Genomic DNA, 25,803 nt, shown 5'->3' with positions numbered 1-25,803 from the left:
ACTTGATCCAGCTATGATTTCTGGGCAGTGCTGAGGGTACCACCTGGCTTTTTCTAGCTGTCTAAAGTAAAATGAGAGAGGAGAAACATACCACAAGGAACAAATTACTCCATTCTCAAATGTGATTTGGAGAAAATATAAAGGCTCAGAAGAATCTTTTAAGCCAGGAAAGGGTTCTCATTCAGAAATGGCTTCCAGACAAATATCAAATCCAGAGCCCGGCCCTAAGATTTGTTTGTTTCAGACCTGAGAAAGATGACAGTGCCTCAGGACACTTCAGAGGCAAATGGCCTTTGCAAGTCTTGAAGGCATGACTTTGTGGACCCTGCCCAAGGCTTCCACGAATCTTAGGGATGTTTTTCATTAGCCTCACAGGGAGTCCAACATAGAAGAGACGGTTTCCAATAGATTTATGGAGGGCTTTTGTGTAATTGAATGGATGTAACAACTCCATAGGTTAAAAAGCTTCTAAACTTCTATCAGCTTGGATAGGGATAGTAGAGACCTTGGGATTTCTAATTCCTATGGGCAGGAGGCAGGCTGAGAACACTACTCAGTGGCAAACGTGATTTGTGGGAAAGGATGACTCAGAGGACAGGACAAAAGAGCCATGGAGGATAAGCCCTGGGGGTTATGCCTAAATCCTAGTCAAAGCAACAAGTTAATAGAATTAACTGTTAATAGACAACTGACTGGTGTATGCCTCTCATTCTCCCCACCCTCCTTTTAAAATGGGGAAGTCTAGAGAAGCAATGCTATTCCTAATAGGAATTTGGGGCAAAGAGGGAAGATTATTTCTAAGTTCATAAGTCTTCAGACTGAGAGGAATGGTACTAAAGGATCTTTACCCAAGTACCTCATCTATACCTGGACCTGATTAGATGATGAGCTCCTAGACTTTGAGCTGTCATAATGGAGGACCTGGGAAAAGTATGAGTTTATTTTGCACGTGGGAATGGTATGAATTACTGTGGTCAAATGGGGGACTGAAAAGATAGCTCAGCATCTTCCATCCCACGTGTTCTTTTAAAAATGTGACTAGGTGGGGAGTCTATGCTCCCACCCTCTGGCGGGCTTATGAAAAAATGATACTATGTGACTTCTGAGGGACGGTAATAAATAACAGGCAACAGCTTTTGACATGCTTGCTGGACTCAAACTAGAGCCCTAAGTGGTCATGTAAACAGTCTAAGGGCCCTAAGCACGGAGCCCACACTCACCCAAGGAGAGACACAACAAGGTCCTGAAACTAAAAGCCCTGGCCAGCCCCAGCCTAGCTCCCTGCTGTTTCCACTCCATCCAGCATCTGACTGCAAACCTAAGAGACCCAGCGCGAAATCACTCAGCTGAATCCTTCCTTAATTCCTGATGCATAGAAAAACTGAGACAATAAATGACTGTTGTTTTAGGCCACAAAGTTTGGGAATGATTTGCAGCAGTAACTAACTGAAACACTATGTTTCTGGTAGAAATGTAATACGAGTAAGTATAATTTAGATGAGACCACAATTTCATTTTCCATTCACCTGAACCAGAAATATTAGGTTAATAATGAAGAAAGTATAACAAATTTTTATTCCCCTGGAATTTGCAAATTTTTCAAACATTGCTTTTTTAAGGCATTGAGCTATTCACTGTATTCTGCTTTATTTACCTGAGTCACATTCACCATATCATCATTAAATATTCAGATGACTATTTCCTATCCCTACAAAACACCACTTACTTATAATTGTACTTAAATAAGACTGAAAACAATAAAACCATAAAATCAATGAAGATGCATGTTCCTTTATATTTTATTTACCATAAAGAGAATACAGCAAACACTGGAATAAGCTTTCTAATAATTTCTGATGTAAAGTTTAACACTTAAAATTATGTTTGCTCCCCCCCCCCCCATTCAACATGCAGATGTCATTTATTTCCAGATACAGTGATTCTAGAGCATTACACTCTGGATAGTTTTATCCAGGGCAAGGATGCCCTGTTAACTTAATACAATTTCACAAACTGTGTACAATCATGGTATACTACCATCATTCAAAGAGTTCCCCCAAATGAATACATTCACACAATATAAACATTAAAATTTAAGTTTTTAAGACATCATCTTCATAAGCCAAACCACAAAAACCCAGGTTCTAGTTTTAAACGTGTTTATGAAGACTGCTGCTGAGCTCAAAGCATGCAGATGTTCATGACCACCTAGATGAAGCTGGATATTTAAACTCCTTCAGTAGGTCCAATGATGCAATTTTTCACTCATCCCAAGTATCTCCATATTTGTTTACTTTGACTAGGAAAAAAGCACAAATAACTGATGATTCCAAATAGTAATAAGTAAAAGGCATTATTTTATGTTTGCTATTATTATGATTTAAAGTTATGTTTCTCTCTGATTTGAATAAATGCACATGAGAGTCAAACTGTAATTATAAAAGGGGGCTGGCTAGACTTTTGTGAACTGGAGGTTAGACATAAATTCTAATGCACTGTATCAAGACCTTTACATTAAGTATTAGATCTGCATAACAACCTTATAAAGAAAACACAATCCCCATTCTAAGGAAAATAGATTAGTAACTTGCCCAAGGTACAAGCTTAATCAAACAGGTAGAACCGAAATTTGGACAGTTATGTTTAGGTCCAAAGCCTGGGTGCCTTTCGAACTTTACTGCCTAAGTGAGTGTGGTATATATTATAGCACATGCAAAAAAGTTACCAGCAAATGAAAAATAACAATAATGATAAACATTTGAATGTTGTTTTTCACAAAAACATAGTAATAGAAATGGTCAGATTTGATTAATTTAATCTCTCCCAGGAGCTGAAATATCAGTACAAGAAGGAAATGCTCTCCAATATTCTTTTTGTTTGTTTGTTTGTTTTGCGGTACGCGGGCCTCTCACTGCTGTGGCCTCTCCCGCTGCGGAGCACAGGCTCCGGACACGCAGGCTCAGCGGCCATGGCTCACGGGCCCAGCCGCTCTGCGGCATGTGGGATCTTCCCGGACCAGGGCACGAACCTGCATCCCCTCCATCGGGAGGCGGACCCTCAACCACTGTGCCACCAAGGAAGCCCCCAACTTTCTTTTTACAAAGAAAAAAATTCTTTCACTTTACTGTGTCACATAACAGAACTTTAAGACTGTTCACAGCCAAAACCACAAATGTCCAAATTCAACAAATGCCACACATCTACAATATTCCCTTTTCTTAGCCTTGACATACAATAGAAATGGTTACAAAAATGAGAAAACTACTAACTGCCTGCCCTCATGGAGCTTACAGTCTAAATCCTCAAATTAATTAGAACAGAGTAATGGTAAGTCTTTACATATTACAGAGTAATGACCACTGAATGCATAAGGTTTACAATAAATTTTTTATGACAAACATTAATAAGTATTAATGATTACAAATCTATTTTAAAGGTGTAAAAAACATCAATAACATGACAGAGGTGGATCACTGTTATAAAACAGAATTCTAAATGAAACAACTACTAACGATTAGAAATAAAACTGGCTCTAAAGAATGATCATAATTAAAGATACTAAGGATTTTTATGTATTTTTGCATCCTCTGTGGCATACTGACTCTCAAGAAGGTACCAGGGACCTATTCCCCCTCCTTTGATTTTTAAAGTAGTAAATAGAAAACCTTGAAACAATGACACATCCTCTAAAATTCCTCAAGAAAGACATCATAAAATTCTATATTGAAACAGCTTCAAACCCTATTCAAAATGACCTCTTCTGTTAGTGGTAAATTTTTGGTATCAGAAAATTTACTTTGGGTAATGCACAGCTGTTCAAAAAGGACTTAAAAAGAAACTGTCATTTAAAAAATCTGTATATATTAATTAATTATAGAGTAAAAGTAATGTTAAAAAAAGTCAAACTCATTATTTGGAAATACCCTAAAAGCTGGTTTGTAAGGCATATAACTCCATCTTGACTTCATAGATATTATATAAGAAAATTATTTTATTACTCAATCAGGACTCTGTGGTTCTGCCACAAGTGGCATTACAGCCACTAGGCACCAGGTCTGGTTTTATGCAATAGATGCATCATTTGAAAAATGATATCAGTTCCCAGGGTGGCTTCTCATAAGGGAAAATAGTCAAATGTTTGTATAATTTCTACACTGTATTACAAAACTAGTCTTATCGTCTTAAGTTATACTACTATTTGGACTTCATTATTTTCTAACACAAAATGGCCTTTGGAACACTTGAAAAAAGGAAGACCTAATAACTTAAGTAGCTATTCTCTAAAAAAAAAATGTTATTTTGGTTAATTGCTTGAGGCATTAAATCACATGTTAGTATAATTAAAGTTTTTAATGCTGCAGTTTCCAATCCTAAAGCGTAAAGTGATTCAGACTAGACTATCATACCTTCTTTTTTTGGCATTCTTTCCTGTATAGGCCTGACTGAGGGGTCAGTCTTATGTGTTAAAGTAACTTCATATGACTCTCTGTTCTTATTCCTTAATTCCTCATATGTTATATTTTTTCTTTTAGGACTTTCTTCAATGTTGGGATCAGGTCCTAAAACAACAAACAGTTAATAAATGGTGATAAAAGGTGTGAATAAATCCAAAAGCATCTAAATTTTACAAATGCTCCTTACCTACAAAAAAAGTAAAGTAAAAAAAAAAAAAGATCAAATTATTACCAGCATTCCAAAGGTACTATATTTTCCCCAAGGTAATTATAAAACTGAAATCTACTTCCTCTTATACTTTCAAGCTGTTATTTCTAAAGTTTAAAATATAAAAAAAATTTTTAAACTAACCATGGCCAGAAGAAGAATGGATATAATATAAACCAGCACAATTCACTCATTAAAATGCCAGTGTTCTAAACTGGGAAGTTATTCATACAGCTTATATAAGAGAAATACATTCTACTAGTGACAACTGAACAAAATTTGACATAGTATAGATTCTATTTAGTAACATTTCCATAGTTAAATGTTCCTGTATCCAGAGTCCATATATGCAAACAACTCCAGTTATTAAAGATATTTATCTTACCTCTTTATATTTAAATAAAAACACTTGAAAATAGCTACTGAAAAGTATTACGTAGCCTTTAATCAGAGTATGCATCATTTTCATATTCCGGTCTAAGGGATGCAATACTGAGGCAGAAAAAAGTGCCAACTTTTACCTGGAGAACCAGCATTTATTCTTTCTCTCTCCCAAAGAAAATCAAAGTATGATTATGTATTATCAAAGAGTCAAACATTGATATAAAAATAAGGAAATGGTTATTCTTAATACTGGTTGACAGGACCAAATATTGAACATAGTTTATAAAATAGACAGTCAGCAAGGAAGGCCATATAAACATTTTTAAAGAAATTAACTAATGCTAACATAACATTCAGTGAACTACTTAACTTATAAAATCTAACAGACCACTCCAAAAGTAGTATTTTTCAGAGGTTTTTAATGAGACAGAAATTGTGCCTATCATTTTAATAATATAACCATATGAATTAAAATAATTTTTTAAAAAAGTTTTTGTAAGTGGTACTATTGTGCAACTCAATGGTAAGGTCCCAGTGAATAATCACAATTTTCAAAGCAACATAACTATACACTGAATGCATTCAACTACAATCTTGTTTTACTACAAAATATACTTGCACTGATACAAAGCACAGAGAATTTAAATTTCTAGTTAGTTCTACTATTATATAGCATGGTTGAAAACCATATTTTTCTTACTAAAAAAGAAAAGTATTAAAACTGTATACCGGGTTTAAAAGCACTTTGCATTTCATTAGTAGTAATTATTTAACTCACTTCCCTTCACCATAAATGATATTTTTTAAATTCTGAAAGGAACAGTATATACTAGATTAGTAGTGAGGAATTCTAGGTTCTCATTCCAACTCTGCCGACATTTAACGAATGACCTTGGGCAAATCACTAAGCTTCTTTGAGTCTTGGTTTTCTCAACTGTGAAATATGGAAGTTTGAACTAGATGATCTATCACTAAAGTTCCTTCCAGGTCTAATACTTTTTCTTATCAAAAAGAAAAATATTTCGTTGTTCTGAAATTATGTGACAAATAATGAAAACATAAATTAGACAGAAGATTAGGGAGAATTTTTTCCACTTATAAAAGCCAAATGAAAATATCTTGCATTGTGTAGGGAGCATGATTTACTGTAAAGAGCTGGAAGGAACAGGAAAATGTAAAAAAGTGTTGATTTAAATCTAACTGTAACACACTACCTATAGTAAGTCTCAAAGTAACCATGAAAGAATGCTTTCTGCTTTGAAAGATTAATAACTCTTTCAATTCCTGGTAAGAGAAAGCAGAGGACAAATAGGACGTAAACAAAAAGAGAGGATGTCCTGGTTAAGGGAGGACTGCAGCTGGGGCAAAGCAAAGGAGGCCACTGTGGGCCCATGTGGGGACTAAGAGTGGCAATCCTGAGTTAAACAAGGGGGGTCACAGTAGCAGAGCATGGATGGATAGATGGCTGCAGTGGAGGACTTAAAATATATTAAAATTTGGGCCTTGCTATAGTCTGTGGGTAGATACCAAAGGCCTTTTTGTCTGTGTTCATTTGGCAAAGAAATTATGTAATGTGGAATTAAATTTTCTAATGCAAATGCAAGGAAGGATGCAAGACACCGCAAGGAAAGAGTTGGTGCGTGGCTAGAATAGAAGTAGGATGGATTTGAACTTGGGAGACCGGGGAAATGGGAGATGCAGTGAGGGACAAGGACAGCTGACTCTGGAGATAAAATAATGTCTTTAACCATTCTTCCTAAGCTGCCTACCTCCTTCCCTTTCTGACTAATCAGATGTCTTTGTTTCCAACCATTCAGGTAAAAATAAAAAGTTAGTTGAGGATTAAGAGACTATCAACAACTTTCATCCACTTAAGAATCTCTTTAATTATCTTAACTTCCATTCTCTCCTGTCTCTTCAGTTAATAACCCCCTCACCAACCCGGACTCTTGTTCTAAAAGCAGCACTGTCCAATACAATTTTCTATAATGATGAGAATATTCTATATCTATATCTGCATAGTCCAACAGAGTAGCCATTAGCACATATGGCTACTGAGCAATTGAAATGCTGCCAAAGCAACTGAGGAACTGATGAATTTTCAATTTGATTTGATTTTAATTAAACAGCCTCTTATAGCTAATGGCTACTTTATACCCTGACCTACCTAGAACCATTTCCACATCATTTGGAACCTTACTTGACCTATAACCAATGCCTCTCTTTCCACTACATCCCCTCCCTCCTTTTAACCTACATATAGAATCAAATCTCTCCTGTCTTAAAACAAAAGAAACGAAGACCCAAATGTTCCTTTAACCTTCTTTATTCCCCATAGTTACTGGCCGATTGTACTTATTTCAAAGCACATGTTTTCAAATACTCTATGAGGTTAACAATCCCCTCTCCAAACCCTCAAAGTCAGAAATGCTTCAAAATTCAGTTTCTCAGATTTTAGAAAAACATTACCATATATATCCCTTATTACTTAATGTCCACTGAAGTAGCAATGAATAAGCAAACACAGTATTTCTACAACAAAATCTAGAAAACAATCGTATTAAGATAAACAAACATCAATAGAGTTATATCAGTTTAGGTCAGGGCTTAAAATGAGTTCAGGTCAGATTTTTATCACTAATTTAATTATTTAAAAACCTGGTTTTTAAAAAAGCATTTTGGATTTTAGGTAAGGCACTGTAAACTTGTATTTTCTGTTTTTTAATTCATCTTTCACTGCAAATTAGACTGGAGAAAGCAAGCAAGGAAGGAAGCAAGAAAGCAAGCAAGCTAGCAAACATTTGTTGAGAGCCTATTACTTTCCAGGCATCACTTCTGATTTCATCTCATTCCCAAAGTTCTTTAAGAAGGGTATTATCATCTCTATTCAAGAGATCAAGAAACTGCAGGGATCACAAATTACAAGTTACTTGCCTAAAGTTACAATAGCTAGCAAATGTCAGTAATTCATATCCAGGCCTTAATCCAAAGGTGATGCTGTTTCATGTAACATTATGTAATCGTCAAAACTAGTATGTACACAAACTTCACAAAGCACTTTCACATGGATTTTCTCACTTGACAACAGTTCTGTAAAGCAGGTAATTATTATTTTTCTCATATTACAAAGAAGCTAAGGTGGCCTTTAAGACCACACTACCAAGTGTAACATTTTTAAAGCCTTTCTGTGGCACAGTTTATCATTTCTTCTTTGCTATTTCACTAAACATGGTTAGAATTTTCAATTAATGGAACATATTAATAATTTATCCTTATATTTCTGTATCTTCTAGCAGACAGAGAGTTTCTCAGGGCCAAGAACTAGGTCTTATTCATCTTTATTTCCATACCTAGCAGAATGCCTGATACCTATTAGACCTCAAAAAATGTTGAATGAAGGAAGAATGAATTCAAATGAACAAAAGAGCAAACAAACATGCTGAGTTTAGGCTGATGGTGGAACATATAGGTGATATCCAGCAGAAAAGGTCATCAAATAAAAGTTTATACATACGTTGGACCATAAAATGCTGAAATTCATTTCAAGAGAAGTTTCTACCTTGGGCAATATGATCAGTAATACCAGTGGGAGTAGATTCATTCATAGAAGCACTGAATGGAATTGGCTCATAATGAGGAAGCATCTCTTTTTCTATGTTGTCTGCTTCTGGGGATGTCACAAAAGATGAATGACCACTCACATTTGAGTCATATTTTGACCTCTGAGAATAGTGCCTGTAAAAGAAAATCATACTGTATAAAAAACACAGCTTATTGTCTATACCTTATTTAAAGAAGTGTGTTAAGGTATGAAAACTAGTCATCTTCTAAAGGAATCATATAATTTTAACATAGTTATTTTAAAAAGTAAAATAAAGTCTGTTTCTGCCACAAAAACATCAAAAATATCTACTGATCCACTTACACAACTTAAAAATTGTCACTCTTACTATAGAGAAGAGAAAATATATATCCAATTTTCTAATTATTAGGCTTTAGACATCATTTTAGTGTGTTTAAAGTTCTTGGAAAGAAAAAGTACTTCATATCAGAAAATATGTCCATTTCCCACATTAATTGGGAAGTTACTTCCACAGGTAGCAGTCCATATAAACACTATTTTGCTGAAGTAGATGTAAGTAATACTAGCTTTCATGGGATTTATGCTGCTTGCCATTTATGATAGGACTATCTACCAAATCTACTTAACTACCTTATTATTTATTTACCTACTTATCAAGACACACAGATTCATTTATCTATACTTACACAATTTCCCTACAATTTTAAACAACAGAAGGATTACAAAGCTGAAATCTGTTAACAGATGGGATTGATAATATTTGGGAATTCCAAAAAAAAAAAAGTCAAAGTATAGTAACCAAATGTGTTTGACAAATTAAAAGACATGAACTCCCAGTAGAATGCAAGTCTATATTTCAAACAAACGTAAACAAATTTTGTTCTACTTTTGAAAACAGAATTAGCTTTAGCTTGCAGCAAAATGGCAAGTTTCAAATGTTCCTTCAGTTAGGCCATCTTTCATGCCCTCAATTACGGTAATATCTAGTTATACTTTTTTACCTAAAATGAAAAACCTTTAATAAGATCTGAATGGCCTACCCAGTTGGTGAAGATCGTCGTGTCTGTCCTGATCGTAAAGCTTCTCCAAGAGGGGAATTCTCAAGATTCTTGAACTTCTCTTGGCAAGTTTTCACATAGGAAAGCTTTCCAGCAAAGTATCCCATGATGCAAGCAACTTTTAGTAAAAATAAACAAAAAGTGTAACTCAATATGCCTCTTTAGACAAAAACCTTTTCTAAAAGAACATTTTAAAAAATGTGGGGCTTTCCTGGTGACGCAGTGGTTGGGAGTCCACCTGCCGATGCAGGAGATGCGGGTTCGTGCCCCGGTCCAGGAGGATCCCACGTGCCATGGAGTGGCTGGGCCCATGAGCCATGGCCGCTGGGCCCGTGCGTCCGGAGCCTGTGCTCCTTAAGGGGAGAGGCCACAACAGTGAGAGGCCCGCATACCGCAAAAAAAAAAAAAAAAAAAAAAAAAGTGGTTCTTGGACTTCCCTGGTGGTGCAGTGGTTGAGAATCTGCCTGCCAATGCAGGGGACATGGGTTCGAGCCCTGGTCTGGGAGGATCCCACATGCTGTAGAACAACTAGGCCCATGAGCCACAACTACTGAGCCTGCGCGTCTGGAGCCTGTGCTCCGCAACAAGAGAGGCTGCAATAGTGAGAGGCCCGCGCATCACGATGAAGAGCGGCCCCAGCTTGCCGCAACTAGAGAAAGCCCTCGCACAGAAACAAAGACCGACCACATCCAAAAATAAATAAAAATTAAAAACAAAAATGTAGTTCTAAATATGTCTTTGGTGTGGAAAAACTGGGATTTCCCGAAATAATGGTAAAAGTACCACATTAAATCACATTCAGAGTTCACAGGAAGATTTGGTAGATATAATTCACTTTCACAAAATAAAATAAGTTAAAATAAAGCTGGTATAAGATAAATTCTACTTTACTAATTACTTTATTAATACAGATAGGAAAAATGTGGTAACAGTATAATGGAATGAGGAATCAAAACAACACAGTTCTAGCCTGGTCACAGGGATTTAGGCCATTTCATTCCTTATAAAATGGGAATCACACCATTTGCCCTGCTAATTTCATTAGATTATTTTTTAAATCAGGTGCAACAAATGCCTTAAAATACTATATTATGAAGTGTACCTAAATATGGCTATTGTTGCATCTTTATTCAATAGAGACTACCCCGGATTCATAGAAAGCCTCAGGTACTCTTTTTTTTTTTCCCCCCCAGGTACTCTTTATCAGGGCAATTTAGTATCTTTTCTATCAACCATATGATAAAATGTAAAGAACCTATGCTTATAAATGTAAGTTATGTTTATTTACTGACTGTAAATTAAAGAGGTTTTAAAAAATTACGCTTAATTTTAAAATACACTTTATTTTGATTAATCAGAATAGCTGGACAATTTTCTTTCCTCACAGACCAAGAGAACTTACTTTCAAATATTGTATCTTTAATTATATAATTTAAATTATTATATCTTTAATATAATTTTAAAAATATAATTATTTAACAAAATAATTTAAAATTAATAGTTCTATTGCATTATAAAAAGAGAAAAAAAAGCCTCTTTCAGGGGCTTCTCTGGTGGCGCAGTGGTTGAGAGTCCGCCTGTCGATGCAGGGGATACGGGTTCATGCCCCGGTCCGGGAAGATCCCACATGCCGCAGAGCGGTTGGACCCGTGAGCCATGGCCGCTGAGCCTGCACGTCCGGAGCCTGTGCTCCGCAACGGGAGAGACCACAACAGTGAGAGGCCCGTGAACCGCAATAAAAAAAAAAAAAAAAAAAAAAAAAAAAAAAAAAAAAAGCAAGCCTCTTTCAAGTAGCTCATGATTTTTAATGCTAACAATAAAATGCCCAAGTAGTCCATTTGATGAAAAGCTTAAACAAAATGATCTGTCAAAACAAATAACCAAATAACTGTTATTAGTGACACAAAACATTTGATAAAAGCTAGTTATTTTACTTAGGTAGAAAAGCTAAGAGAACTAGTATTGTTCATACTTACATATAAGTTTAGGGATGGAACCATATTTGGGATGACTTGAAAGGATTCCTAAAGATAAAACAGTAAATATTTCTGAGTAACACTGTTCCATTTACATAATTAAGATGTTTTATCTTTTACTGAAGTAAAAGAAAAGCTTTATGCCAAGTTTATGCTAAGACTATATAAGAGAATGGCACAGAAATTATGGTAAAAAATACAAAGAAACTACTTCTGCTAGTCATTATCTGGTCTTTCATAATGTGAGACAAAACTAGTAATAAGTTTAGCAGTGCAGTATAAAGTAAGATGTATCTATATCTCAGCAGCTTTGAGCGACCCACAAAGATACAAGGAAAGATCAATACACATGATCTTTAAACATCTGACATTAGCTCTTTCCATAACACAAAAGAAGTCTGACGGTATTTAAAAGAGAATTCAACATCAAGAGAAATGTGAAATCAAAAGACTAATCTATTAGAATAGGTGAATTTAGCAAGATCACTTGATACAAAGTCAATATACAAAATAAAATAAAAACAAAAATGAGGGGCTTCCCTGGTGGCGCAGTGGTTGCGAGTCCGTCTGCTGATGCAGGGGACACGGGTTCGTGCCCCGGTCCGGGAAGATCCCACATGCCGCGGAGCGGCTGGGCCCGTGAGCCATGGCCGCTGAGCCTGCGTGTCCGGAGCCTGTGCTCCACAAAGGGAGAGGCCACAACAGTGAGAGGCTCGTGTAACGCCAAAAAACAAAAACAAAACAAAAAAGAAAAAACCCACTATATACCAGGAACAAACAAAACCCCCAATATTTTTAAAAATACAATTTATTATAGCACCAAAAAACATCAAAGCCCCAGGAACAAATCTAATGAAAAACATGAAGGATTTTTAAAACTACAAAATTTACTGAGAGAAATGAAAGCTAAGTAAATGGAGAAACACACCATGTTCATGAACTGAAAGATTAAATACTGTAAAGATGGTAATTCTCCACAAACTCACCTATAAATTCAATGCAATCCCAATTAAAATCAAAGAAAAATTTTCCCCAAATTGAAAAGTTTATTCTAAAATTCATGTGGAAACACAAAGGGTCAAGAAAAACCAAGGCAATATTGAAGAACATAACGGAGAACTGACTACCACCAGATATCAATATCTGATAAAACTATAGTAATTAAGACAGTGTGTTATAAGTACAAGAACAGATAATCAAAATCAGAGGAGTCTAGAAACAGACCCACATACACAGTCACTTGATTTATGACAGCGGTAACACTGCACTGCAGTGAACAAAAATTAGTCTTCAAAATACAGTGCTGGGTCAACCACATATCTGTACGAGAGAAACATATCAAAACTAGAAACTACACTATCATCAATATACAAAAGGATGGATAAACTGCTATGACATATTCACACAGCAGAAAACTATATGCAATGAGAATATATAATTTACAACTACATGCAACAATGTGGATGAATCCAGTGATGTGCTAGTAAACCAGCTCTCCAAATAAAAGGCCCTGATTTGTAATGTCAGTCAATTTGTGATGAAATACTTGCCCCATGACAAATTTCAAGCTACCAATGGTTTAAAAATTGGCTTGCCAAGTTCCTGAAATTTTAATAATCAGCTCTCCGGAGCTGGTACAAGCCAATTTAGCATACTACTGGGTGAATCTCACCACGCTGAAAGAAGGTACAGAAAAGATTGTCATCATGTATATGTAATTTTATGATTTAATTTTATATAAAAAACCAGACAACAGATTTATGCTGTTAGCCTCAGTTCCTTCATTGTATAAATGAATGGAGATGAGAAGAACAGGGAGGATGGTAACAATATCTAAATTTATACAAAAAAGTCGTTCCTTTATTCTGTCACCAAATAGCTACAGACCACTTACAACACACAGGCACTACACCCTAGGAAGTAGGAATATAACAGTAAACAAGACACTCTCTTTACCCTCAGAGTTTAACAGTCTAGAGAGCGAATGAAGACAAAAACAATATGGTGTGATGGTTGCTATTCATCCACTCAAATACAGGCATAAGTCGAAGATATTGCAGGTTGAGTTCCAGACCACTGCAATAAAGCAAATATTGCAATACAGCAAATCACATAAATTTTTGGGTTTTCCAGCACATATAAAATTTATGTTTACACTATACCATTAAATGTGCAATAGCATTGTCTATAAAACAATGTACATACCTTAATTAAAAAATACTTTGTGTTTATAAATGCTAACCATCATCTAAGCCTTCAACAAGCTGTAATCTTTTTGCAATAGTAACATCAAAGGTCACTGATTACAGATCACCATGACAAATATAATGAAAAAGTTTGAAATGTTGCAAGGATTACCAAAATGTGATAGAGAGACACAGAAGTGAACAGATGCTGTTGGAAAAATGGTGTCGATAAGACTTGCTCAATGAAGGTTGTCACAAACCTTCAATTTGGAAAAAACACAGTATCTGTGAAGCTCAATAAAATGAGGTATTCCTGTATTTGAGTGTCTATTACATGCACTATGCCCTTTGTCAGGTGCCAGAGACAGCCCATATTCTAAAGGGAAGTAGCAAGAATGGAGGCAAATACATTTATTGAAGCTAATGTAATACTCTTGGCAACAAATGGTTGCATTAACCACAATGGGAGTGCGGATGGAGACAGTTTACAGAAATATTTAAGAGCTGTACTAGAGAATGGACATTTGTTGGACAAAACAGATAAAGGACAGAAGTGAAAAATAATGTCTCGGTTTCCTGGATGGAGAGTGATGCCATTCAGACATGGGGAAAATGGAGGAATTAATTTATGGAGAAGTGAATTCAGTTTGGGATTGAACTTGAGTTCAATCTGAGGAGACTATAGGAGGGCCATCCATGTGGAGATATGCAGAATACGATCCTGGAGATTATCTAGGTTAGAGATAATGATGGGGATTCAGAGCAATAAATGGTCACCAAAGCCCATATTATTGCTGGATACTATATAGACTAAAAACTCAAAGGCAAAGTAAAACTCTGAAGAACAACACAAGTGAAGGAAGAAAACCCAGACTACAATGTAAGTACCAAGAGATTGTGGGTTTTTGTTTTTTAGTGCTATATACCAAAAACAGTGTATAGTGTTTATCAAACACCCAAAAAACATATGAAAAAAATGGAAAAGTTGCCTGAGACAGGAGAAAAACCACAAGAATGTGCTTTAATGGAAGCCATGGGAAGAGAACATTTTAAGGATTGGTTAAAGTTGTATAATGGTCAAGAACAAAAACTGTCCATTGAATTTAAGCAACAAAGAGGTTGTACTGGTAAGAGTTTTAGTACATGTCAGACTATATGCAGATTCTATGACACAGACTGCAGTGGGTTGAAAGAAATAAAAAGTGAAGTGCTCGGGACTTCCCTGGTGGCACAGTGGTTAAGAATCTGCCTGCCAATGCAGGGGACATGGGTTCAATCCCTAGTCCGGGAAGATCCCACATGCCTCAGAGCAACTAAGGCCATGTGCCACACTGAGCCTGCTCTAGAGCCCGCAAGCCACAACTACTGAGCCCGCGTGCCCTAGAGCCCGTGCTCCACAATAAGAGAAGCCACTGCAATGAGAAGCCCACGCACTGCAACGAAGAGTAGCCCCCACTCGCTGCAACAAGAGAAAACCCGCACGCAGCAATGAAGACCGAACAATGAAGACCAAACGCAGCCAAAAATAAATAAATTAAATAAATAATTGGTTTTTTTTAAAGTGAAGTGCTCATTCATGAAGTCTGGCTTCAGATGCAAGACATCTAGGAGCAACTGTAAAGGATATAAAAGAAAATTTTTCTTTCAATTTTTCTTTTTGAGATTGACTTCTTAATTAAAACACCTCACCCCCCAAAAAACAAGAACCCAGTACAGTTTCAACAATACTGAAAGCCCTTAATTCTGGGAGACAGTAACATGAGTGACATATTACTCAATATTCTTTTCTGTGTTTTTTACTCAAAGTATCAACACCCCAACAACAAAACAACCCTGACAAAAATATAAAGGTAACATGTGACACGCTGAATAGAAGAAAATGTTATTCCACACATCAGGTTAAGTCACTTTCAACAATTTATCCTTTCCAAAAAATGGATTATAAATTCCACTGAAAGGCTCCAGGCTCAGTCACTATGAACAATAACAGAGAAAGATGTTTATCACTGTTGTTGCTCATGGCACGACTTTTGCAAATAAAATCAGAGGCACAGATCACCATTGATGTCAAGTCAAATAAACATCAGGTGGTGACTAGGAGTCCAAGAGGATTTTGGCTATTGACAGAATAATCTGTCACCTCAGTACTAGGTCCTGATATTTTCAGTAGGATTCATGTGAAGTAGTTATACTCCAATAAAGATGTACTAAAAAAAAAAAAAGATGTGTGTGTAACTAGAAAAAGGGAATATCTCTGGATTGGTTATGTGTAAAACTAGCTACATGTAGGAGCAAGGCATTCCCAAGCCAGGGAAAAAAACCAGCAATGGTATGATTTTACTGTTGAAGATATAAGGTCTAAGTGAGTAGCCACAATCTGACCCTTCCAATTTTTACTGCTTCTGCCTTATCTTCAAGCTGTCCAAAGTCTCCTACTCTACGTAAGCCCTAAAGTTACAAAATTTTCTCTTCTTTGTGACCTTTTCAAAATTACCATTTCTCCTGGTTCTACCTTAGCTATACATTTTCATTCCTCCCTGCATGACTTTGCCACTCTAACCATGTCAGTCTCCTGACTGTCCACCCAACTAGTCATGCTTATTATTCTGACAACCAGGTCCCTCCTTCCTGAGATATTCTTCCATCTTTTTAATCTAAATCCTGCCCATCTTCAAAACCCACTTCTTTCAAGCAATCTTCCTTTATTACAGTACCTCTGCAGAGATCTTCTTTGAAAACCAACAGCTCTTGGAGTCTCTACCACAAAACTTAGAAGCTTATTAAATATTTAAATTATATTCTCCATTTGCTTCAACACTGTATTCACATTGTTTCCTCACATGAACCACTAGCAGCTCTTAATTTCTTTTGTATAATCCACCCCTGCCCCCAAGTCTAGCTCCAGTCATTAATGACTGACAAGACTAAGATAAATAAAATGGGCAGTACAATAACAGACTCTATAATTTCTCTAGTCCTAAGTTTTTCCTTAAAAGTAATGTGACTAGGGACTCCCCTGGTGGCACAGTGGTTAAGAATCTGCCTGCCAATGCAGGTGACACAGGTTTGAGCCCCGGTCCAGGAAGATCCCACATGCTGTGGAGCAACTGAGCCCGTGTACCACAACTACTGAACCTGTGCTCTAGAGCCCACGAGCCACAACTACTGAGCCCACATGCCTAGAGCCCATGTTCTACAACAAAAGAAGCCACAGCAATGAGAAGCCCGTGCACCACAACAAAGGGTAGTCCAGGCTCGCTGCAGCTAGAGAAAGCCGTGTGCAGCAACGAAGACCCGACACAGCCAAAAACAGTTAAAAAAAAAAAAAGTAATCTGAATAAAATGTGTTTCACACTATAGAAACAATTCTAGTCTATAAAACAAGTTAGTCCTAAAAGACGAGTATATATACAAATAAGAGTATATATCTTGATTTGTTTGCCTTTTTAAAATTCCTGTCACAGTAGCACATTGTAATGAGGTTCTTTGGGAATTCTCCAAACAAAAACAAAATTTTACCTCAAAAAATCCTTCCATTTCCCTCCAAAACTACTTTTTCTCAACTAGTTGTGTCAATACTACTAAGTACTTCATACTGCTAATATGAAAAGGCTAAAACTTCCTATCCTAGTAACATTTTAGGAGGAGCTAGTTAATTTAAAGAACAGTTTTCTAGGATATATAAAGGCCATCCTAAGGTAACCATCCTTTTGTGGAATACCTTCTAATTCCCATAAATTTGTAACTTATTTATTACAAAATAAATGTAATGAATATTTCTACTGCTTACACTACTAAATTTAAAGATGTAGAGAATGATACATTTAATACCTAATCTAAACTCAACTTCACTATTTAAACCAATAGAATTTTGGACAAGGAAGGACCCTCACTCCCCCCATTATTATAGACAAAGCTGGTTGAGGGAGCTAGGGAACTCCTAGTCTTTAAACTGGTACACAAGAATCAGCTGGAGCTCTGACTCAAAGACTCTGATTCGGGCTTCCCTGGTGGCGCAGTGTTTGAGAGTCCGCCTGCCGATGCAGGGGACACAGGTTTGTGCCCCAGTCCAGGAAGATCCCACATGCCGCGCAGCGGCTGGGCCCGTGAGCCATGGCCGCTGAGCCTGCGCGTCCGGAGCCTGTGCTCTGCAACAGGAGAGGCTACAACAGTGAGAGGCCCGCACACCACAAAAAAAAAAGGGAGAATCCCAGAAGACTCTGATTCAATAGGTCGGAGATGGGGCCCATGAATCTGCATTTCATATAAGCTCCTAGGTGATAAGTTGTACGGATGGTCTACCTAGACCAGGTCTGTCTCTCTGCCTTTCTGTAAACTACCACTGGCTTTTAGTTACTTTCTTGCTCTTATAGTGTTAATGTTGCTACAGTGCTACAGTTAATGGACATCAAATTCTCAAATCTGATATGTGAGTCTGGGTTCATGGAGACAACTCTTCTGATGTTGTAGTAATTTTTTAGTGATAATTTTTAATATGATACATTACCGTATGTCCTTTATCTAAAGATCAGGAAAATAACACATAAAAACACGATGGTATCCAAAGTGCTAAACAAATTCAAAGTTTAAAATATTTACCTTTACTAATCAATCCTTGAGTAATCAACATACTTGTTGCAGCCAAAGGCACAGCTATAAGTGGAAAAAAAAATTTGTCAACACCAACAAAAGGAAAAGATTTTGTCTGAGTTCATTAGGATAGATAAATGTATATCAGTAAAACCAACTACAAAGTTATGCTGCAAAATTAAGATCTTTAAAAGAGATTTCTCCACTTTTCAAAGCTGTACTGTATATACTCAGGGAAATATAAAATGTTATTTTAAATTTAAGAAAATATGACAAATTATTAAACAGTATAATTTAACAGCCACCCAGATTTAGGATCTAAAAAAGCCATTCACTAATACCATCAATTAAAACAACATAGAAATAGTGACCAAAAGTAACTTCTGGAGTTAAAGGGGGAAAGAATTAATGATGAGGGAAGCAAGAAGCATATTACAAACTGCTAAATTCCATGTACCATGCTAAGTGCTTTCAGTACATTATCATTAATTTTTACCACATCTCTATAAAATAGGCATTATCATTATTATTACTATTTACTATTATTACAGATAAGAAAACTGAAGCTTAGAGATGTTAAGTAATTTGCTCAAGGACACACAGCCACTTCAATGACAGATTCTAGATTCCAAAGAATTATGTCTGATACTAGATCTCAAGTTTTATTACACTGAGTGAACCGATACACAAAACATATTATTTGCCCAAAAATCATATGGTGATTGCGACAAGAATTAGAAAGCATATATTTTAAATACTAATGCTCTTTCTCTTAAACCAGTGAATTCTGTGAAACTAAATGAAAATATGACATACATATGCATATTAACCCAGAGTGAAAAATCCAAAGCTCTCATCATAATCTCAAAGGGGCTCATAATTTAAGAAATCAGTCTTCTACACCCACAGTGCCCAATAAAATTTTCTTTGATGATGAGAGCAGTCTGTATCTGTGTTTTCCAGTCAGGTAGTGTGCAGGAAAGATTTAACACAGCTCTAAAACTGCTTTCCTTACAAAGGCCTGCTTTCAAGGTTGGTTCTTAGCTTATATTTGGGAGCTTGACTGGTAAACTGATATAAATCTTTACCTGAATGATAAGTGGCTCACTCTGCCCAAACTGCTTGTACAAATACAGTTCATACCGAACACTTCCTTTCCTTCTGGGAGTCTGCTAGGCCGAGGGTGCCCATGTGGCGAGACCCCAATAAAAACCGTGGGTGCCGAGTCTCTAATGAGAATCCTTGGTAGGTAACACTTCACATGTGTTATTACAATAGGCAACTGGAGAAATTTAGCACGTTCTTTCTGTATGACACCACTGGGAGAGGACTCTTAGAAGCTTGTGCCTGGTCTCCTCTGGATTTCACCCACACTCCTTTCCTTTTGCTGATTTTTCTTTGTATCCTTTCTGTTGTAAATTATTTTAAACTGAAATAGCTACATGTGGCTGCCACACTGGAGAGTACAGTTTCAGACTAGGAGTTGGGAAATGCTCTGTAAAGAGCCACGTGGTAAATATTTTAGATTTTGTTGGCCACACAATCTTCGTCCCAACTACTCATTTTAAAGCAAAAGCACTGAGACAATCCATAAACAAATGAACACAGCTGCGCTCAAAAAAAACTTTATTTATGGATGCAAAAATAGGAATTTCACATGTAATGAAATCTTTTGATTTTTTCAATATTTAAAAATGTAAAAACCATTCTTAGCTCATAGCCATACAAAAACAGATTTGGCCCTTGGGCCGTAGTTTGCTCATCCCAGGTCTAGATTGTACATGGGCAATTTAAGAACGAAAATCATTAAGCATTTGAGTTATTAATATTCATGATTAAAATCCATAACTCGGGAATAGGGCATTAGCTTTGCCATCAGACACAATTTGCAGAAACCCTAAGGTTTAAATCCTTGCTCTACTACATACTAACAGATTTTACCTTTGCTGGAAAAATGATCTAATGTTAGTTAGTTGGTTAAAATGCCTTCATATACTATTATTTAAGGTTTTTCAAAGGATAATCTTTTTAAATTATAGCATCAGTACAATTTGCAATCATTTTTCTTCTTCAGCTTGGTTCAAGGACTGCAACATGAAGAACTGAAGAATCATATAAAGGTAAAAGGCAGTAAGTTCGTTGGCCATCTCTACAATGGACGGTATTTTCCCCATTTCACTTCTTAGGTCAAGACAGCACAATGCAAAGAGTAACAGTCTGGTTAAGGAGATTCAAGTACTAGTTCTGCCATTCACCACTATGTCTTTGCATAAATCTCTTAACTTCATGTTCTAAAGGGTAATGGATTAGAACTAAGGTCTCTTTACAACTCATATATTCTGTCACAGAAAAAGAGAATGGTAAAATTCTATGAGACTTCAGAGATTATCTAGTCTTCATTCTAATCAGAGTAAACTGATATCCAGAAAGAACAAGTCATTTGTTCAAAGCAACACAGATGGTTAGTTTGTGGAAGAGGTTAGATCAAAATCCAAGTCTTCTAACTCCCAAGTCAGTGAGTGGCCTTTTCCACTGTACAATGACTCCCATTCCAGAGTCTGTTAAATAATGTTTCTTTAGGCAAATCAATAACACTGCTGACCAAATGCTACTTTATATTATGACCATGGTCCCACTCATATCCAACACAAGGACCCCTAAAATTCCTTTAACTCTTCTCTTACACTAGCAAAATCCTTCTCTAAACTCATAATTGTCTTCAATTGAAATTTTTACTTCATTCATCACAATAGCACTAACAGCCATTTAATAGCTTAACACTTATAATAAGTTAAATTGAATTAATTAATCCCATGAGATAGGTTAATATTATCCCCATTTAACAGATAAGGAAACTGAGACATACAGACATTAAGAACTCCAAAATCTCACAGCTAATATGTGATGGAGCTGTAATTTGAATCCAGAGAGTCAGGCCTCAGAGTCTATGCCCTTATAAATCACTACACTGTCTCATTCAGAAACCAGTAGTACACATGTATGAAATATTCACAAAATAAAAGATGCATGAAACAAATATGAATTCATACACCTTCTCAGCAATTCCAGAGGTGGATAACTACTGTTACATACAATACACATTAAACTAAGCCTTTTATGTAGATTCTTTCATTATCTGTATGTTTCGGCAGATATAACTAGTTGTACTCCTTTTCATCCTTCTAACCCATTCTGCACACTGCTAACTAATGTTCCTTTAAAAAATTTACATATCATCCCCTTGGCCCAAGAACCTACAATATATAATGAATCAAACTTTTAACTCCTTGCTATTATGTTTATTTTCTACCCCCAACAAAGGACCTCTGCTCCAATCCGTTCAGCCTCAAGGCTCTAGCAGAGATCAAGTTACTGTAGATTCGGCCTTTGCTAACTATCCCTTTCATCTAAATGCTCCTCCACCATTCTTCATTTGCCTGAAGTCCTATTAGTTAAGTGTCATTTGTTTAATAAAGGCTTTTTTAAGCTAAATCAATTCCAATTAATTTATCTCTTTTTAAAATTCCTATTGCTGTTTTGCACTTAATTTTTCTCAGTGTTTCATGAGTTAGCTTTGTCTCAACTACATCATAAAACTACTTTAGGACAAAGACTTCCAAGCACAGTACCTTACGCACTGTATGCATAAATACCAGGTGACTGATCCTTGTCACCCCCTCCATCCTGCTTTTTTGTTAGAATTACCTTCTTACCTGAAAGGACTGCAGTGACCTCATAAAGCAACAACAGGGTTCTATTCAAAAGGAAAATTACGTTTTGTGTTGCTTTCAACATTCTTTGTATTTAAAAAATAAAATCCTCATGTATATGGTCTCTAGTTAGAAATCAAGAGCTGGTAGTGTAATATCATTTCACAAAGATAAAACAGAATGATAAAACTAACCAGTTTTTATTGTATAAAAGTTTAAGAGTTAAAATCATAAGCTTGTTTCAGACAGACCTGGCTTCAAGTCCAGACACCACTGCTTACCAGCTGTGGAACACCAGATAACTCCTTTAACATCTCTAAACCTCAAATTCTCCATCTGTAACGTGAGGGTAATAGTAATCAACTTTATTGGGTTATTTTTATATAACCCATGTACACTCAGTAAATGCTATTACTATTACCAACAAAAATACTTCAGGATCTTGGAAACAGTTCAAGAAATTATTACTTTAAGATGCACACAATTCTAATCATTTCATGATATATGCAAATGTCAAACTACTACATGGTACACTTGAAACTAACATTATCATACATCAACTACAATTCAATTTAAAAATTTTAAACAAAGAAATAAAACGTGTTCAACTCTATTTCCTTAATCAACCTCTTTTAGCAATAACCACACTAATGCCAAAAGTCTGCCCATTTTTTTCTATGTGAAATCATAATTTCAGGCACTAAAGGTCAAATTTTGTTGATTAGCAAATTTAACTTACACCTGAACCAGAAGCTTTCATCACTGCATTCTGCAAAGACTCTTCTTTCTTCCTCTGTTGGAATGTAATCAGCCCCTATGTCTTTTAACCAAGGAAAATTGGCAAACATTAAAACACTCATGGAAAAACTAAGTCTAAAAATACCTTAGTCTAAACATTAACAAAGTATACCATTTTTTTAAATGAAGTACTGGAATAAGTGGCTTGTAAACTTTTAACAAATTCTGACTTCAAACATAAAATTAGTGCTAATGTTCTACTGGCTATGTAGTCAGGACTGCCTACAAAATGGGCTGGGTCCAGTGTAAAATTAAAATTTGGGACCCTCTGTTCAAATTATTAAGAATTTAAAGATGCCACAGTAGATCATTAATGGGTTCCTGTATAACTGCACAGGTCACACACCCTTGAAGCCAGTCCCGTGGCTACTGTTATTTGAGGCAGTGAAAATTTCTCTACATAAAAATTGCTTCTAATTATAAATACTTAATTGATAGTTACGGGGAATTGGTCTTGGAACTTCTGCATTCGGCTCTCCAAAATCAGCCCTTCCATTCATCTTTCCTGCAACGAAAACATTTCTTGTTAAGTATTAGAAACGACTGAGATTGGCCAAAGTAAATCAAGATATAGCATCGTTAAAATTACTAGTCTACGTGGCAACCAATCAACAAATATTTACTAAGCACTACTACAACTGAAGTACTTAAAAAGCTGCCTAAATAAAAGAGTCACAAACAATAGTGTTCCTATTACTTTAGAACTAGTCACCAGGTCCTGTAATTGAAAACGAAAAGATGCATTGTAAGTATTTATCAACTGATTATATCAAGTTAAGTAACAAAAGGTTACCAATTTTTTAAAAGACATTTTTCCACCGGAGACTGGTTTATTTCACATTATCCTATGTTTGGGTTCTCTCAGAAATATACGCCCAATGATTAGGATAATTCTCCAAATAGAGGAAGAAAAATCTCGTCTTTTCTGGGCTTCCATTTTAAAAAATGAAATAATCATCAGGAAACCCTCTCTACAAAGCAGTACTACAAAAAAATGAAATAACAAGGACGTCATATCGTTCTCCCTGCGGTGGGAAGCTAACAGCACATTCTGTAGCCTCGAAACTTTCCTCCCTCCCCAGACACCTAGAAAAATATACAAGATATAAAAAATGCATAGCATTTCAAGAACATACACTTTATTTATCATTATTTTTAACCCATGCGTCCGAACTTAAGAGACCAATAGATTAGATAGTTACGCATTTTACATAACGTTCACACAGGATCGTGTTTACTCCCATCTTAAAAACAATGTAAATGAAAACAGGAAACGTCATACGCGATGAGAATAGCAACTGCGCCCCTTCCACAATTCACTTATTCAATAACTCATCACTGAGGGCCTACTACATGCCAATCCCTTCGCTAAGAAACAAGATCAGAAAGGGTAAATGAATTCATGGATGGATGGAGACTGCTTAATAAACTACTTATACCCTAAAACAAACGTAAAAGAAAACAATGGAAACCTCTTACTTCTCCCAACAGAGAGACTGCCAGGGTCGACAAGACCCTTCACACAACATCATTTTAATCTCCTAATCCCAAAGAAAAAAACCGCATTAAGAGACCGTCGATTCCTGCACCCCATCCCCCGCCCACCGCGTCTCCCACCTACAACACCTACGCACATCCGTCACCATGAATTTCTCCCATCCACACCCCCCAGACACGCTCCCTCACCAACCCTGGTCACAGGCACCCAGGAGCCCGAGACCCAGAGGATCGCGATCGGCCCACCCTAGCAGGCGGGAAAATGGCGGAAGGTGCAGGGGAGCGGCTGCCCGCGCAGAGGTGGTGAGTGGGTAGGTGGGGGGCGGAACGGGGCTTTCTGCGTCACCTCACCCACCTCCCGACGACAGCTGCGGGCCACAGCGCGGCAAGCCCGGACGACCAGGGGCCGAAGGCCCAGAGGGGACCCGAGAGGGGTCGGTGGGGGGAGGGAAGGGGGGGCAGGAAACGCGCAGGACTGCACCGGAGTTGGGGGTGGGGAGCGGTCAACGGCGCGACCGCCTAGAACTCACCCAGATACGGGCTCAAAATGACCGCGACCCGGAAGCACTGGCGACCTACGGAAGGAAATGACGTCAAGACCTCCTTGCGGAGTCTAAAGGCGAACAGCTTCGGAATACTTGCGTAGGCCTGTGTTAATCTTCGCCGTCCTCCTCGGTTCGTTCCTCCACCCTCCCCCCCTCCCGGCGGCGCTCACGAGCTGCACTGCGGCTACGCGTTCGCCCACTGCGGAACCGAGCCCCCCCACCCCCATACCCTTTCTGCACCGCGGGGGAGGCTTGGCTTTAGGCAGTTGGGACGTGCTGCCTTGATCTTCCAGTGACCGGCCGGCAGGAACGTTCTGGAAGCCCCTTTTATCCGCTGTTGAGAGCGACTTTTCTTAGCTTTCTGTGCTTTTAGGCTTTACGTAGTTCATTTATTTCTTTGAGTCTCTAGGCTAAGTAGTAGCGAGTAATTATTAAACATGCGCACTTGGCTGGCTGGCTGACTTTTGAGCCTAGCTTCTCCCTAGTTCTAGAAACGTCAGGCATTGTACGTTCTCGGTCTCTCTGAGCCTCAGGTTTTTCTCATCTGGAAAATGGAAATACGACCTACCTCATAGGGTTGTTAGGATTAAAGCAACACACCTAAACGAGGCTTTAGTGCTCAATGTTCTCTATTAATGGAAGAATTTGTATTTGAGTGCGGGGCTCCGGGCTTCTGTTGGTCAGACCGTGCTGCCGCACTCAGCCACCATTCATTCATTCTACAAATATTTGTTGAGTGCCTGCTGTGTGCCAGATACTGAAAGTTATTGGTCATTCAACAGTGAACAGACGGCCCTATCCGTTTGTTTGATTA

The 25,803-nt window shown here is 37.2% G+C and overlaps 1 protein-coding gene across 13 annotated transcripts; it reads right to left on the bottom strand.

Annotated features, from left to right (window-relative positions):
* Positions 1 to 1,781: 1,781 nt before the first annotated feature.
* OCIAD1 (OCIA domain containing 1) lies at positions 1,782 to 25,376 on the bottom strand. 13 transcript variants are annotated; one of them, XR_010841053.1, is made up of 9 exons: positions 24,975 to 25,028; positions 23,390 to 23,452; positions 22,889 to 22,969; positions 18,449 to 18,502; positions 11,664 to 11,711; positions 9,670 to 9,805; positions 8,561 to 8,781; positions 4,407 to 4,559; positions 1,782 to 2,299 (listed from the first exon to the last, which is right to left on the bottom strand). XR_010841053.1 is itself a non-coding variant. In XM_067036075.1 (9 exons), exons 3-9 carry the CDS (start codon positions 23,445 to 23,447, stop codon positions 2,262 to 2,264), a joined length of 591 nt encoding a protein of 196 aa, XP_066892176.1. In that variant the 5' UTR covers positions 23,448 to 23,452; positions 24,975 to 25,019; positions 25,219 to 25,376; the 3' UTR covers positions 1,782 to 2,261. The 13 variants fall into 13 exon arrangements, 10 of the variants coding, with proteins under 10 accessions (XP_066892176.1, XP_058921790.1, XP_058921791.1 ...); XR_010841051.1 differs by having other exon boundaries at positions 24,800 to 24,993; XR_010841052.1 differs by lacking the exon at positions 24,975 to 25,028 and adding an exon at positions 24,638 to 24,740.
* Between the last annotated feature and the right edge of the window lie 427 nt (positions 25,377 to 25,803).

The sequence above is a fragment of the Kogia breviceps genome, chromosome 6 (genome assembly GCF_026419965.1).
Source record: "Kogia breviceps isolate mKogBre1 chromosome 6, mKogBre1 haplotype 1, whole genome shotgun sequence".
Taxonomy (NCBI): domain Eukaryota; kingdom Metazoa; phylum Chordata; class Mammalia; order Artiodactyla; family Physeteridae; genus Kogia; species Kogia breviceps.
This window is presented reverse-complemented; position numbering and strand designations above follow the sequence as displayed.

What these genes read in the sequence shown, in the direction of transcription:
- OCIAD1 (XM_059065807.2), bottom strand. Translation starts at nt 23,447, where the DNA reads ATGAATGGAAGGGCTGATTTTGGAGAGCCGAATGCAGAAGTTCCAAGA. An exon ending in TGAAAGCTTCTGGTTCAGGT is followed by an intron (nt 18,503 to 22,888) that starts GTAAGTTAAATT and finishes TTCCACTTATAG; the next exon opens with CTGTGCCTTTGGCTGCAACA. An exon ending in TCAAGGATTGATTAGTAAAG is followed by an intron (nt 11,712 to 18,448) that starts GTAAATATTTTA and finishes TTTTATCTTTAG; the next exon opens with GAATCCTTTCAAGTCATCCC.